This window comes from Triplophysa rosa, linkage group LG9, assembly GCF_024868665.1.
Source record: "Triplophysa rosa linkage group LG9, Trosa_1v2, whole genome shotgun sequence".
NCBI classification, from domain to species: Eukaryota; Metazoa; Chordata; class Actinopteri; order Cypriniformes; family Nemacheilidae; genus Triplophysa; species Triplophysa rosa.
Window position 1 is genome coordinate 2,115,032 of NC_079898.1, and position 15,328 is coordinate 2,130,359.

General features: G+C 36.7%; 1 protein-coding gene across 1 annotated transcript; it reads right to left on the minus strand.

Moving 5' to 3' along the window:
* Window positions 1–9,076: 9,076 nt before the first annotated feature.
* On the minus strand, window positions 9,077–13,623 carry LOC130559574 (uncharacterized). The gene is made up of 5 exons (XM_057342735.1): window positions 13,235–13,623; window positions 11,854–12,072; window positions 10,229–11,284; window positions 9,428–9,596; window positions 9,077–9,342 (listed from the first exon to the last, which is right to left on the minus strand). Exons 1-5 carry the CDS (start codon window positions 13,581–13,583, stop codon window positions 9,207–9,209), a joined length of 1,929 nt encoding a protein of 642 aa, XP_057198718.1. The 5' UTR covers window positions 13,584–13,623; the 3' UTR covers window positions 9,077–9,206.
* Between the last annotated feature and the right edge of the window lie 1,705 nt (window positions 13,624–15,328).

Genomic DNA, 15,328 nt, shown 5'->3' on the forward strand with positions numbered 1-15,328 from the left:
AGACTGGAGCGGGCGGTCTGACAGCAGCCCCGCCGCTCGCGACATCCTTTGACATCATACAGTGGTCGCGTGCACACAATTCCATGTACTAAACAACTTGTCAAAGTATGTACTGTGCATTCCGGTCACGAGTCCACCTTCTGAGAGAACAATCAGCTTTTGTGGGCAGAGTTTGGAGGAGAGACGTGAACTGAAATGGTTTTCAGTCAGAATTGCTTGCATGGATGTTTTTTTTCTTTAAATCGTTTTGCAGCGTAGCCAATAATAATCCAACAGTTTTCGTTTATTCATAGTTTTAGCTTATAATGTTGAAGGACACTTGTTGTACAGTACATTCTTTCAGCAGTCAGTTATAGGCCTAATATAGGCTGTTCAAGAAGGGAGAGGGCTCAAATTTTGTTTTAATTTAGTCTACCCCTGTTGAAATAAACAGCATATACTGGGTCAGGTATGTTTTGATGCTGGTTTAACCAGCTAAGGACCAGCACATGGCCATCTTAAACCAGCACATGGCCATCTTAAACCAGCACATGACTAGCTTAAACCAGCATCAAAACATAACCAGCATATGCTGTTTTTTTCAACAGGGACTTGTTTTTGCTCAATTTTATTGGTAACACTTCAGTATAGGGGGCAATTCTCACTATTAACTAGTTGTTATTAGCATGCCTATTATTGGCATATTGGCTGTTTATTAGTACTTATAAAAGCACATATTCTGCATGACCATACTCTACATGCCTAATTCTGCCCAATACCTTAACCTAACAACTACCTTACTAACTATTAATAAGCAACAAATTAAGAGTTTATTGGGGAAAAAGTTGTAGTTAATGGTTTGTTAATAGCGAGAATTGCCCCCTGTACTGAAGTGTGACCATTTTATTTTCAGTTATATTGTATTATATTGAAAAGCAAGACAAAATATAAAATAATTTTGACCATTCAGTTTATGCAATAGTGAAAAAATTGGCTAAATAAATAGAAGAAATAAGAAAAGCCATGTTCGGTATTCGGCCAAGTGTTTCATTTTTATTCCGCTTCGGCCAAGAATTTTCACCTCTGTGCATCCCTAGTCCAAAGAGGTCATATGCTAAAGTTTGCCTGAGTTTAATCATTGAGTAGGTAGGCGACTAGTGGGAGGTCCATTTACACCCGGTTGTTAAACAACATGGTTGGAGGATAAAGAGTTGGAACCATGGCTGAGGGTCATCTCTGGGAATAACCTTGAGGTGTACTGCTCTGTGTGTCGGAAGGCATTTAGCGTAGCCTCGTTTCTGTTTCTAATAAACCTTGCATTGGGTTAGTCACCTCTTGTCAGTCTCTTGTGCTTCGTTCCCACCCTTCTAAATTATGTCATGGAATCCGTGGAAGGAAGAACCCAATTGCAGGCAGGCGGGGTTGAGGGGGTTAACAGATTTTATTTAAACAATAAACACAAAACAAAAACCCACGCGGGGGTAAAATAACAAAGACAAGGGGAATAAGAATAACAGACTTAACAGGAACGATAAACTACTAACTAGACTAACAGAACACTTAATCTAAACTGACATAACTAGATAAACATTTACTTACAGCAGGAACAAGGTACATTGACTGGACAGGCTTGGGAAACACAACGGAGGCACACTGGATACAAAGGTACATAGAACGCAATGCACGAGCAACAAGACAATGAAACATGAGGGCTATTTAAAAGGATCCCTGGGTATAGAGCCAGGGGCGCAACTGCACATTTTCTGAGCGGTATGCGAGATCAGTATTGGCGCCCCCCATCGGCCACCCCAATATAGAAAACAAACAAATAAAAAATCCGCAGACAAGTTGTATATTACCTTTGCAGTCATTCTATTTTACAACATGTGAAGGAGACAATCAGATTTGCATCTATAACAGAAGCATAAAGGTTTCCTTTTACAGAAACACTTTTCCAACTACTTCACAGTGTAACAGGTAAACAATTCTGAAAAGTTAATAACAATCTGAAAAATAATGAAACAAAGCAGCAAAAAGTACATAAAGTTTATGTTCAGACATACACAATAAATTAGGTCAGAAACTAAGGATTATTTTAATAAATATATAATTGGACGATTGTTTTTTTGATTAGTCGGATAACAGGCTAAACAGTTTTTAAATTGATCCTTTGCTTATGTAACCTTAATTGTAAATTCATTTTTATTTTATTTTTATTTCTTTTCTATTTTATGTTAAAAGAGAAATGTATGTTGAACTCTAGTTTAATGTTTAGTTAAAAAGCTCTTTTGTGCATCTGCCCCTTTAAGGCAGCGAGGGCTCTTGGGGAAAAAGGAAGAGCGAGAGGGAGTCGAGTGTGAGTTGCGTTAGGTGGCTGTTGTGCCGATACCGATGATTCCTAAAAGTGAAATAAAGAACGTAAATCTACCCGGTGTAACCCGTGCTTCATTTGTATTATCCACGCTGAAGAGACGAGTGTGCACGGCAGGAAATAAGGGTTACACTTATAATAACTAAATAAGACTTCAAATAAGGCTATTTATTGTATTCTTTGAAAAGTGAGTTTCACTTATGTAGTCTAGAATTTTGACATTTAAAACTTTAACAAAAAAACTTGTCAAGTTTTAAACAATAAAACTTCTTTAAATATCCCAAATATAAGTAACAATCGAGTTGTAGCCCATTAGAGATGTGCTGATGAGGAAATAAACTTATTTTGATCTTTAAAGTTATACATTTAGATTATTATTATCAGAATAAGACGTATCACATGACATACTCGCATTGTATTTTTTTTTGTTCTTTTCGCACTTAGGCCTACTTTAAAACGAATGCTTAGTTTGTGGTTCATTAATATTGAATAAATACAAAAATAAAATTAGCCTATATGTTAAACATACCTTTACTGCGCACTTATAATTAAAATATTATTGAAAAAACGAAATAAGATGGATAACAGATATTATAACGCAAATAAATAAAACATCTTTGGATTTTCCCCTTGCTTTAAGCATTTTTAGTTTGTGGTTCACTTTTATGAAAACATCATTAAAGTAAAACAAAGACAAACTCACTTACATTGAACGCTCAAATTATTTTTTATTAACAAACGTTCTTTTGCGCTCTTGTCTCTGTCATCCTGTCAATCATTGCGCTGTTTCAGTGTCCACACGCAATATCTCCGGTGCTCTGTGCTGCGCGCTGTTTGCAGAAGACGCAACTGCTCGCGTTATGTGAAGGACACGGACCGGACGTTCAAACTGCACAGCTCGCGTTGCCATATGGGGAAAACGCGTCCGACGATTAATGAAGAACCCGATAATGCGTGATAGTGGGAGACTAACAGCTTTAACAACCGTCTCAGACTCTCCCGAATGTAATTATAAAGCTCCTTCACAAACATAGATTTATTTTATAAGCGCCAAAGATGTAGGCCTAGAGGTGACCTGATATTGTATTATAATATTAACTACCTCTCAGGCAACGTTAAATAACTTGTTTTTTACTTGTCAATTTACTTATCATTTTCATGTTCTGTTCTGCGCTTTGGGAAGTTTCTTTGCTCGATCCATTTGGTCATTTGACTGTGAAAGAGTGATTGGTTGACATAATAACTTGATTAAATAAATTATATATTTATTGAACTCGTTTAAAAATGCTAGACAAAAGTGAAACTAAAACATTTTAGATAATGACTTTTTCGTTATATTTTTTATAACTTTTTATTTAAAAAAAACGTTAAATAATATTTAGGCACAATGGCGCCGCCACTTGTGCGGCGCCCCTATGCACCGCATATACTGCATACCCCATTTTTGCGCCCCTGGCCACATATTAACCAAATTTTAACCGAAATGGATCGGGTAGTTATTTTTTATGACCACCTTAAAACAAACATGCATTATAATTCAGCAACAATTTAACAAGCAAGGAAATATCTCAAAGCATTGTAAGAAACAAATTAAGAAAAAAGAAACTTGTACAGATATAATGAATACATTTATTAATAAATGTAATACAAAATGTATAAAAAATATATATATTAAATTCCGAGTGTAAAACAACAGCAGTCAGTGTATAGCCTACATACCCGAAACTGCCGTAAAGTGTTTCGATTTCAGACAGGAAGTGACGTCAGTTTCGCGCATGCGCGGAACAAATCGTGTTTCCGGGACGGATCGGGTAGCCACAAGCGCAGTCGGTGGAGAGCAACTGCGCCCGACTGAAGAATCCGATACAGCCACCTGGCCGTCGCGAGAGTTTTTTGACACACGTCAGCATGACATCAGAGCAAGGCGGACGTAACTCGGACACATTTCTTACCGGCATGCATCTCGCGCTGATCACCGGTGATCGGTTCTGCGCAGAATTTGGCCATCTCAAACGAGCCTAATGTGACAGTGGCTAATGGTGACGCATGTGATGAACAGCTGGCGTTCGTACGCGGTGACGCTACGCCACTTGCTCCGCCCACGTCGCGTCAGTTCTCAAGTACCCCAGAGTGCAGTTTGGACGAGGGGGCGGTACGACATGTGTCGCCCCACCATCTTCAATTTTCATTGGTTCATGATTAGGAACAGCTTATTGGTTTAGACAAGTGTGACGCTTTGGACGGGTTGAAACGAAGAATTAGACATCAGCAACAATAAACAACATAATAACAATAATATATGGAAAGTTCCATTTAGTAGAAATGTGAACAATAAAGCAAAGTTTGGGTTCCTAGCAAGCATAAAAGAAATTCATAAGCACGAACACAAACAGTGCTCTGGTTATATCAACGAGCTACCGCAACGAAAGTGATACTAGAGCAGTGTCTATGAAGAAAAAAAAAATAAAAAATCATGTTTTTTATTATGTTATCATGTTTTTTTTAGTTAGTATGGCTTAAATCAAAACAAACAAATTGCAGTTTGATTGATATTAATTGGAATGCACAATAAAAACATGATTTTCTTTATTTAAAAGCGGACTTCCAAACTCTTCATATGTTCTCCATCTGGAATTTGCATTTGACAGCAACTTCTGCTTCTGTGTCTAGCCAAACTTCAGTTTTTGGCTCAATACTGTAAGTTATGATACACAAATAAAGATATGCAGAATTGAAATGGGGGAGATGGATATTATTATTATATTCCTTGTGATATACATAATGAATAACGCTGATATTGCAGGACATGTTGTTCATACTGTACATACATAGTTAACAGGATTTCCTGTGGCACAGTGGTTGAGCAAAAGATCGTGGGTCCGATTCCATGAACACACAAACTGATAAAAACGTATAGCTTGGATAAGCTATAGATTCTGCTAAATGCATAAATTTAAATGTAAAAAGTGTAAATGGTTTACGGTTTTATAACAACGCATATTATTAATAGACACAGCATACGGTCACAGTGTTGTCAATAAATGTAATGTCCTTGCCTTAAATAGGAGTAATGTGAAAAAACGTGAACAAAAAACGGGTGCAAAATGTTAAAGAAGGTGATGTTTTCTCCGTCTTTTACAGATGTGTTATTTCCAAACAAGCTACAAAACCCGCGTTCTATTTGTACAGTTTCCAAATGTCATCCACGCATATGGATCTGTACCACATGAGACACTGTTTGTAAAATTACAAAACTGGCACAGTTGAATAGATAAAAAGTTAAAAACATATTCTTCTCTGGTTTAAATGGTGCTTCTTCGTGTTTGTTGGAGATACAGTTAGTCGGTAGTTGACATTTTCTAAAGTGGAAAAAACAAAGAACATTTTAATTTTATAGGTTAAGAGACACTGTGGTATGAGCTGCGTCCGAAAGCTTGTTGCCTTGCTGCTGCCCTGTCACGCAATGACTTCGGAGGCAGTGTTTGTTAAGTAACTAGGCTACGCCACATTATATTCTCGAACATCATAGTAAACGTTAATTAAATCAATAGAAACAAGTTTTACTCTCCTTGTACTGTCATCATGCTTCTCTAACCAATAAGCTGTAAAGCGTCACACTTCTCTATACCAATAAACTCCTTCTGATCATGAACCAATGGAAGGTGAAGTGGGCGGGGCGACACGTGAAGCTCCTTCCAAATGTGTTGCCCCGCCCTCAGTTCTCGTGAATCTCGTCAGAAACTGAAAGATCGCAGGGCGATGATGTGGGGCAGTCGCAGTTAGATTCGTGTGAAATAATCGCTTTTATTCCCACACACCTCCATACACATTTAATCGTTGAAGTCACGCACCGAGAGATGGGCAATCGAGTAGTTCGCGAGGACTTTGAGTGGGTTTATACAGACCAGCCTCATGCGGATCGCAGGAAAGAGATTCTGGGTGAGTCTTTTTCCGCATCACACTCAAATATATATTTCTCCATCAGATATAACCAGAAAACGTTATTATAACCTGCATACATCAGCAGCATGGCCTTGTTTAGTCGGTCTGTGAGTGCTTTTTTTTGCGGTTGCTTGCGTAACTAGTCTATATTGTTACGTGAATTGTCCGCGATGAAAGCTAAAGTGTAGTGGTTATTTTCTATAAGGGCGTTAATTTATTAAAGTTGCTAAATGCTTTGTATAGCTGAAACGTTCAGTGTTCATGGATATATATAACGTTAGATGTAATGAGAAGCATGACCGTTATATGTGGGCCCCTCCCTGGCGTTTTCCTTACTAACCTAACTTTACCCTGCATAGCATAGCATACAATACCATAGTGTACTACAGAAAACTTTACATGGCTTCTTATAATCACTAACGAATGTTTCATTACCCAGTATGTAGAGGATTAACTTGCACTGAACACAGTAGGCTGTTCTCTTAGCTGCTAAGTTCATTATTTGTTGCATGACTCTGTGATAGCAAAACATCACGCGACTCCGTCGTTAACTCGACGAAATGTTCGTCATTTCATGATTATTCGCATTGTTGTAGCCACATGTGGTGGCGAAGGGTGAAATGGTGAATGGGGTGGTAAGATGAGAGGCCGTGTCACATGACGAAGGTTGTGTAGCTCTCTGTGTTCTCATACAGACTGTAAGTGGTCTGTTTCTGATTCATTCACTGCAGAAATCTAAATCTTTATACAGAACAAACAGTGTCTTACACCCAGTCTAGATATTATCCAGTACACAGCAAATACAAAACACACAGTAAGTTATGCCACGTATGCCATGTTTTGCATATAGAGCAACTATTGGAGATTCAGAGTACAGAGACAATGCTTTAGTTGAATAATTGTTGTGTGAGTAATTGGAACTGGATATAAAGTGCAATAGTTTTCTTTTTGTCATTGTCATGAATATATAATAATAATAAGGCCGTTGAATCAGTATGTCAAGGAAAGTTTATTCGAAAGCAGCTTTACAAAAAATATAACAAAAAAGTAAAAGCATAAAAAGTTTTCAAAACAACAACAAGCATTCAGTCTCAGGTTAATTTAAACCAAGCTAATTTACACAGAACAATCTTTTTAAGTCACAATGTGGGCTGCCACTAGCGGTGAGTTTGAGAATTGCAACCAATCTCTGTCCTCTGCTCACTAGGGATTAGAGTTGTGCGGTAAACCGGTTTTGGAATTTTGCCGGTACATGTTAGATTTCAATTGGTTCAATAACAGAATTTTGCTTGTTTCGGTACACTGTAAAAAATAAACCGTAGATTTTACGGTAAAAAACCGGCAGCTGTGGTTGCCAGAACTTTACCGTCAAAAATACGGTAGCAACGTTATTGGTTTTACGGGATTGCACCCACTGTACTGTATATTTTACAGATTTTAATAGTTTTTTTTACGGTTTATAACTGTCTAATTAACATATTTATGTTGCTATAAAAACAGTTTATAGCTGTCAAATTTTAGGGTTTACATTGTAATATTTACGGTTCATTACCATGTTTTTTACAGCTCAGAACTGTCTAATTTAAAGGTTTATGTTGTAATAATTACGGTTCATTACCATGTTTTTTACAGTTCAGAACTGTCTAATTTAAAGGTTTATGTTGTAATAATTACGGTTCATTACCATGTTTTTTACAGTTCAGAACTGTCTAATTTAAAGGTTTATGTTGTAATAATTACGGTTCATTACCATGTTTTTTACAGTTCAGAACTGTCTAATTTAAAGGTTTATGTTGTAATAATTACGGTTCATTACCATGTTTTTTACAGTTCAGAACTGTCTAATTTAAAGGTTTATGTTGTAATAATTACGGTTCATTACCATGTTTTTTACAGTTCAGAACTGTCTAATTTAAATGTTTATGTTGTAATAATTACGGTTTATTACCATCTTTTTTTCAGCTCAGAACCGTCTAATGTAAAGTTTTATGTTGTAATAATTACGGTTCATGACCATCTTTTTTATGCTGTTGAACGAGCTTTTATTATAAATAAATTGAATATAAGTGAATTCATTCAACAATTCTGTGAAAGCATTATTTTATCACTAGCTGGGAGCTAGCAGAAATAGAAGTTGTATTGCTAAACATTCAGATTTTACCTTTGAGAAACTATTAAGAGTACTTTTATACTAATTGATGACTACAAACCTAAATCAAATCATCAAAACCCATCAAAATCTATTAAAGACTTACACATCAGAGTGGTCCCAAGTATTTTTAATAAACACTGGCAGGCATTTAAAACAACATTACTGTTTTTTTTCTGTTGTGTTTTATCACAAGCACACAATGGCTTAAGATCAGTCATAAACTCAGATTAGAATCAGTCAGACTACTCATTTAAAATTTTGATTCAGAATTTAAAACATTTCTGATACCTAACTGCCACTTTAAACTGAGCTTGAGAAAAGGGTAAAGTGATAGTTCACCCAAAAATGAAAATTCTGTCATCATTTACTCACCCGCTTGTCATTTCAAACCTGTATACATTTCTTTGTTCTGCAAAACACAAAGGAAGATACTTGGAAGAATGTCACCAAACAGATCTCACCCCCCATTTACTGCCATAGTAGGGAAAATAATACTATGAGAGTCAATGGGGGTGAGATCTGTTTGGTTCCTTACATTCTTACAAGTATCTGCCTTTGTGTTTTGCAGAACAAAGAAATGTATACAGGTTTGAAATGACAAGCGGGTGAGTAAATGATGACAGAATTTTCATTTTTGGGTGAACTATCTCTAAGTTGAACATTTACAATAATAACTACTAAAGCAGAACGAGGCACAACACAAGTGCTTACAGAGTATGCAATTGTAATGTTAATAGAGTTTAAACCTTTTGCAGGCCACCTTTACAAAGTCTCTCGCCACTCATGATCAGAAAGGTCAGAGATTAAGGTGAAGACTCTTGGGTTCACTGGGGGTCGTTTTTTGTTCTTCTTTTCCACAACCTTTGTGCCCTTTTCGGGATTGATGATGAAGAAACACCTTGAAAAGAAAAAACAACATTGAAAACCTCTGTAAATGAAGCCACATATAAAGTGAACCTCCCCTCCTAGGTGTCTTTACATACCTTTGCAAAAATTCAAGCACTGACGACAATTCAGTAGGGTAGTGAATGTTGAAACAGTAATAACTGCCGAACATTAGACAAACAGCAGCGATGAATGTAGTGATGTCATCATTTACAATCTTGCGGTCCACACTAAGCATGAATTGAACAGCAGCATAGCAAGAGGGTCCTGTGGATACATTTCAATTCAATGAAGTTATGTACATGTAGCAAGGTAATTGTCTATTTACATATGACATATATTTATTTAGTACTGCCCCGAAAAACTATTTTACATAGTAGACTTTTACATATTCTACAACACAAATTAGTAACTCCATTTACTAAAATAACCTAGTTCAAAAGATTAGATACGCCAAATGGTTAATACTTAAGGACAATTATAAGGACATTCACAACTATTACCTCTCTTAAATGTCTACATTATTTTAAGGCCAAATATGCAGAACATGTCAAAAAGCAAATAACATGCAAGTTTTGTCTCAGATTAAACAAGACACTTGTGAACAATAATCACAAAACACACAAAGGCTCATGATTTACAGTAGGTAACATCACACGGTATTAAGCATCAAGGGTATCTAAACTTTTGAAATGGATTATTTTTGTAAACTGAGTTATTAGCCTGTGTTGTGGAATATATGTAAAAACATCTATTATGTGGTGCAGTTTGATCTGGGCAGTACTAATTCAAAAAACATACACTGCATACAAAGGAGTATGTAAAATATATAAACTCAACGTTATAGATAAACATTTAATCATTAAAGCTTAAGGGTGCTGAAGAAAACTTAAACTTACCACACACAATAATGCAAGGCGTCACAGGCAGGTTTTCCAACTCTACGTCCTTTGCAAGGCTTGTCTCTTCTACATAATGAAGAAGGAGCTCCTCTTTCTCATCAAAATAGGCGAGAAGTAGAAGAATCATGTCTTTTACATCCTCGGAGCAACCATTTGTCTGTCCTCTCAAAACTTGAAGTTTTCTGACAGACTGTAAGACACGCTTGTTCTTGGTTGCACACACATTCCTCATGAAGTTCAACAGCCTGTTTCCTTTTTTGTCAATGCTGTTCAGGAAGGTCTCTTTAAGTGGTATGCCTGTGAGGTCTTTAAAGTGCACTTCCATACCACTTTCCTGAAACAAAAATGGCCACTCCTCAGTGAGCGTTTTCATGTCTGTTCCTTTGTTGATATCTTTTCGTTGACTGTAGTATGTAGATTTCATGAGAACCCTCAATTCCTCTTCATTCCAGTCAGTTGTTTGTGACAGACTCCTCATCTTGTCTTTTTTCAACTGCTGACTCTCAGCAGTTTCAATGAGGGGCATATATCTAACTTCCCAATTAGTGCAGCCGTATGTATCTTGGACTGCAGCTCTTTTTTCAGGTGTGACTTCCTCAGTGTCACATTCCTCTGTATCATGAATGCGCTTTTTTATTTTTGGTGTGCTGGTCCTTCTTGCATTTTCAACCCTGGCTTGAAATTGTTTTACCAAGGAGTAGTATCCAGGACCAATCACACTCTCTTCAATCACATCTTGCAAAGACTTTGGATATTTGGCAACCATCCTTTTGGCGACCTCCGTTAAATTATTCCTACTTGGACAAGCACAAACTTTCAACATTGCCGCAACAACAATCCTCACCATTTCCCTACGCAACCGAGGACTTGGTCTTTTTTGTCTCTCAAGTGCCTGCATTAATTCCTCAGGAAACTTATTCCATGGGACTTCAAAGCTGTCCACCCAGTTCACACTAGGAGGGGAGGTGCTGGGAGATGAGTATGAAGAACTCTGGGACAGAAAAGATCCTGGAGATGAACAGACTGGTTGCTTTGGGGTTTCAGAAATTTGTGCTGTAAAAAAGTCATATGTACTGACTTAGTTGGACCAGGAATAGTTAAACTAAAATGAAAACCATCATCACCGTTTATTGCCCTATTGTTATTCCAAACTTGTTTTTACAGTTGAACAGTTACATTAACGGTCACAATTTTTTTGCCTCAATGTTAAAATAAACAGTAAATAAATTGTATTAAATAGAACAAATAACAAAAAGTAATAACAAATAACAAAAGTAATTGCTATTTTTAATAACAAAAGTAATAAATATGTCTGAACATTAAAGGGATAGTTCACCCAAAAATGAAAATTCTGTCATTATTTACTCACTCTCAGATTGTTCCAAACATGTATACATTTCTTTGTTCTGCTAAACACAAAGATATTTGGAAGAATGTCAGTAACCAAACAGATCTCATCCTTGGATGGTACTGACATTCTTCCAAATATCTTCATTTGTGTTTAGCAGAACAAAGAAATGTATACACATTTGGAACAATCTGAGAGTGAGTAAATGACAGAATTTTCATTTTGAAATGAAACTATCCTTTTTTTTGTAACAGAAACAAATACATGGACTTACTGGTCTCCTTTAGAACAGAAATAAATTTCCTGGCTTGAATGGGCCTCAGTACAGCTGCCAGATCTGATTCCTCAAGAAATCTGAAATCTTCAGGGGTCTCCACTCCAAGTGACTTTAAGGTGTCCTCAAGAGATTTTTTTGTTGCAATTGGGAGGTCAGGTAATACAGCATCAATGGCATTGCTGATGTTTGAAATGTTTAGCTCTGAGTCACCCATTTCTGAAAAAACAAAATAATAATTAATTTAAATAAACCAAAAATTCAGATCAACAATCATGCTTAGTGTGACATCACACTGTGCTTTAATGGAATTACCCTTTTTCCATTCATCATATATGATGTTAAAGGATAGAAATCTGCCAGGTCATTGATTTTCACACAAAGCATTATTTCAGTCTGATTTTTCAATTCATGCAAATGGTATGCATGAATGAACTCTGACACATACTTTCTCAGCAGAAAATGAACATCATCTTTTATGAGAATAAGGGCAAGTTCTCCAAACTCTATTGAGTCCATATTATTTGTCACAAGGAACTGGCCCTTTTTGTATAACGTACCCCTGTACATTACTTCTGCTGAGACTTTGGTATTGTTCTCTGTAAATCCAAACTGCCTCACTGCATCTTTAACAGAATCACCATACAACTCAGGGTAAAATGCAGTGCTGTTTTTTACCCTCAAAGTTAGATCACACATCGACCCTTCTGACAGATAGGCCTGATACATTTGATGCCTTTCAGAGAGAGTGAAGCACAGGTTTTTGAAATTCTTTAAGTTCCTAGCACATCTTTTAAAGTAACTGTGCTTACTCTCAAAGCGCATCGTCCACAGCCTGATCAAAGGACCAAACTTTAAAATCAGTGCAGGGTAGTGTCGCAAGTAGTGATGCTTAGGCTTTAGTCTATGTCCTGGAAAGAGAGAGAATCTACAAGCAAGATATTCTTGGATAAGAACGTCAAGGTATGCGACCTCTGGCAATGAAATTTTCTGAGCACAAACCATCTCCACAATGTCTTTTAGCTGAAGGGTCAACTGCCAAATATCATCCATGGGCTCTTTCACCTTGTCACACATGATCACAGAAAGAAGTCTTAGAAAATTCCAGTTCTGAATAGCCTGACCAGAAAGCTTTAGTCCATTGGAGTTCACTGCACATGGCTTACTCAACGCATCAGAGGCACTGTATTTGAATTGCTTAATGCGTCTATTCAGAATTGAATAAGTGAACCACTTTTTCTGCTTGATGAAGTACTTCAGGTAAACGGCTAAATCGTATGAAAGGATACCCTCAAAAATGTCATGGCCTAAACAAGGTGGCAGGCCAGGCATGCAAACATTAAAGTAATTCAATGAATTAAAAATTGACTCAGATGTATACCTTCAACGTTTTGTTGTCCCTCAGACTGTAAAATGTCTACTGCAGAATTGTAGTTTTCAGGAGTGCGCTGAGGTCCACATGCATTTGGATCCGTTTGAAAATCCCTTCGTGTTATCCGGCAATACCTGCAGAAATATTCAGAAAAACTAAAATTTTCTGTGAATCCACCGATACTATGAGACCCCAAATTGTCCCCTGCAATGCACAAAACAGTTCCTTTAACTTTTTCCTCTGCCACGGTTATTCCATTGTCTTCCAGCTCTTTTAAGTCTGCAATTAGCCTTGAGAAAACTTTGTCATGTCCAAAGTGTTTGAAGTCTTTCTCTCGACACAGCATTACAAGTGACATGTGGTCTGTACTTGATCTTATGTGAGGTGGTAAATTAGCCAAAGACAGATATACAGCTAGTACTTTGTGCTTGCTTTTTGCTGAACCTAATGGGTTCACCACCTCAAAAGAATCTTGATATAGAATTAGTTTGAGACATGATGGGTTTTGAGAAAAGAACTCATTGTTTTTGTATACCTGACCATCACTGACATCACAAAGCACTTCTGTGCATGGTAAGCATGTACCCTGTGCAGCACAATTCCGCCATAAGTCAGACTCCAATAAACATTTCAAATTGTCTTTCAATGGAACATAGTAGGCAAACCTCTGTGACCTTGTTTCATCTCTTCCTAAGTACAACTTTACAGGTTCTGTGTATCCGAACATCTCTTTAAACGCCTTTGTTCTTGAAAAATTGGTTCTCATTGGTCCTTCATGACTAATGGTGAATAGGTCAGATTCCTTCACATCATCACATATTCTACCAATGTCCTCATCTGTTAACTCTAAATCATTTTTCAGAAATGCACTCAATTTATTCAAAGTATATGTCCGTCCTACACTGTAAAGAAATGAGAGGTAAAATAATGGTGAAATGCACGGCAGCACAGGGTGCCAAAGGTTGACCATTAACAGAAATAACGCTACACCCTGAACTGAGGTCACGTGTTTAAACTGTGAACATAAGAAAACATGTGTCTACCATACAATAAAATAACATGTTTTCACTGTAGTACCAAATGATTCGTCTGTTAAATAAAACAATGACTTCAATTAAAATGGTTGAATTTATAAATTGGTAAAATGAAAAAGCAACAGTATTCAAACTTTAAAAGTACACTGACAAAACTTTATGTGTGTTTTACTACTTTTAAACAAATACTTTTTCAATTGAGTTGTTTACACAACTGCTATTATTATTCTATTTTGTTTAATTGTGTACAAAGCAAGTAAAGACTATGAGGCGATAGACTGCACAACAACATGAAGACTCAAAAGTGGACAGACCATAGAGCTTTAGCTCTCTTATATAGAGATGTGCTCTGTGTCTTATACACAAACACAAAACACCATCAGGGTAACACACGTTACGTGAAAATGATCATATAAACATTAACTAAACCACTTATAATGTTAAAAACACTCACATGTACACAGCTGCTAAAACAAATATATCAATTTGTTAACACGCAAAAAAAATAATATATAACACAAGTTCAGATGTTGAGGGTTGTTGTTTAGTCACCATTATGATGATCAGTGTTTGCTTTACTTGAGCTCTTGACTCTTTGCTTTGACCTTCAGGTTATCTTGAGCTTTTATGGCTGAAACAAGCTGAGAGAAAGTGATTTCATGTTCTTTCTGATGGTGAGAGTCGTCATCTACTGGCCGTCTCCATTCATGTATTCACTGGTTATAAGTGCTTGTGTGATGCTCCCAGACATTACAGTGTTAAGTGATATTATGAAGGACTTTAAAACACATCATGAACATTAAAAATGATAAACCATGAGATACGCAGACATCAAGATTCAGCCTGTTCATATCAACAATGGTGATAACTAACAAACTATTCAGATAAACGCAATGCATTCTGGGTACCATCATAGTTCAAAACTCATCCATGATTCCCAGCATGCATTGCAACATGAAGCTTCTCATTTAATGTCACCACTGTTGAGATTCATACATTGATTATTCATGTCTATGTGTGAAAAACCATCTCCCGTATTTTAATGTACATTATGTTTTCTCAATCTGTT